Source organism: Eimeria tenella, genomic scaffold, assembly GCF_000499545.2.
Source record: "Eimeria tenella Houghton genomic scaffold, Eth_scaff4525, whole genome shotgun sequence".
Classification (NCBI taxonomy): domain Eukaryota; phylum Apicomplexa; class Conoidasida; order Eucoccidiorida; family Eimeriidae; genus Eimeria; species Eimeria tenella.
Genome location: NW_013545453.1, coordinates 1 through 1,658, shown reverse-complemented (window position 1 = coordinate 1,658; position 1,658 = coordinate 1). Strand labels below are relative to the sequence as shown.

The window sequence follows — 1,658 nt, the reverse complement described above, 5'->3', positions numbered from 1 at the left end:
CCCAAACCCTAAACCCTAAGCCCTAAACCCTAAACCCTAAACCCTAAACCCTAAACCCTACGGTTTTGGCGGCGAGTCCGCGGCGCTGGTCCGCGAAAATGAAGGGTTTGTGGAGGGCCCAGGGGGCCCTTTTGTTGGCCCTCAAAACTCCATTTAAAATTTCATTTAAACTCCATCGAAAACCCCCGACGCAAACCCTAGACCCCCACATAAACCGCTGCCGCTGCAGCAAACCCTCGGGCACGCCCACCTGAAGCGCAAACCCTAAACCCTAAACCCTAAACCCTAGGCTCCAGGCAGATCCCCCCAGCGCTAAACCCTCCGGCCCACACCCTAAACCCTAAACCCTAAACCCGAAACCCTAGAGCGAGGGTGGAGAGCAGGCCGCGGGTGCTGCAAACGCTGAATTAGGGTTTAGGGTTTGCCTGGAGGAGGGCGAGGGTGTGGGCGAGGTTGAAGAGGTTGAGGAAAAAGGCCAAGTGCTGCTGCTGCTGCTGCTGCAGAGAAAATAAAATGGTGGTTTGCAATTCGCAGCAATTCAAAAACACTTGCAGACACCGCGGGTCTGTACATACACCCCGGCTCTCCACCAAACCCCCCGCCGCGCTGTGCGAACCCTGCAAACCACAAACCCTAAACCCTAAACCCTAAACCCTAAACCCTAAACCCTAAACCCTAAGCCCCAGGCCCTAGGCGCTGGGGGCTAGTTGGGGAGGGCCTGGGGTCAGGGGGTGGGCGTGAGGGGAGGGGCTGCTGCGGTGGGCGCCGCGCCCGAGGGTTTAGGGTTTAGGGTTTGGGGTTTAGGGTTTAGGGTTTACGAGGAGGTCGAGGGTTTGGCGCAGCAAGTACTCGACGAGCGGCAAAGGCTCTGCTGCGGGTTTGGTCCATTTGAAGAGAAAATTCGAAACTGCTGTTTGCTGCTGCTGCTGCAGCACGAACTTTCGGGTGTACGTACACTCGAACAGGTACACCCCAGACTCCGGCACTTCCCGCAGCACCTCCAGCTCCAGCAGCTGCTGCCCCACCTGAACACAAACCCTAAACCCTAAACCCTAAACCCTAAACCCTAAACCCTACACCCTCGCAAGCCCTACGGCCTGGCGTGCTCTGCGCCGAAGGCCGGTGAACCCTGCACCCTCGCAAACCCTAGGTCCCTGCAAACCCTAAACCCTCGCAAACCCTAAACCCTAGCAAACCCTAAACCCTCGCAAACCCTAAACCCTGGCAAACCCTTAACCCTGCAAGCCCTAAACCCTCGCAAACCCTAAACCCTAGCAGAGGCAGAGGAAGCAGCAGCCAGAAGGCTCTCAGGCCTTGGGGTTTGACAAAGGGCGGGCGTGGGGCGTCTGGGCACGCATAAGGGTTTAGGGTTTAGGGTTTAGGGTTTACGTAGACCGCGTCTTCCAGGCTGAGAGAAAGGGCCTTTTGAATTGCTGCTGCTGCTGCTGCTCCCGAAATGCTGCTGTCGCTGAGGACCCCCGAAGCAGCTTTTGGCAGTGCAGCAACAAACCGCGGCAGCAGCTCGCAGAGGCTAATTTCCCGGTAAGCTGCTGCTGCTGCTGCTGGTGCTGCTGCTGCTGCTGCTGCTGCTGTGGGCTCGGCTGCTGCGCCGCCCGCGCCAGAGGCCCCTGCGTCTGCTGCTGCTGCTGCTGCTGCTG

General features: G+C 58.5%; 1 protein-coding gene across 1 annotated transcript; it reads right to left on the bottom strand.

Moving 5' to 3' along the window:
- Positions 1-425: 425 nt before the first annotated feature.
- ETH_00040605 (uncharacterized protein) lies at positions 426-1,025 on the bottom strand (the record flags this gene model as incomplete). Its single annotated transcript, XM_013380159.1, has 2 exons — positions 426-617; positions 819-1,025. Coding segments are annotated over 2 exons (399 nt in total), but the record flags the coding sequence as incomplete, so codon positions are not given.
- Positions 1,026-1,658: the final 633 nt, after the last annotated feature.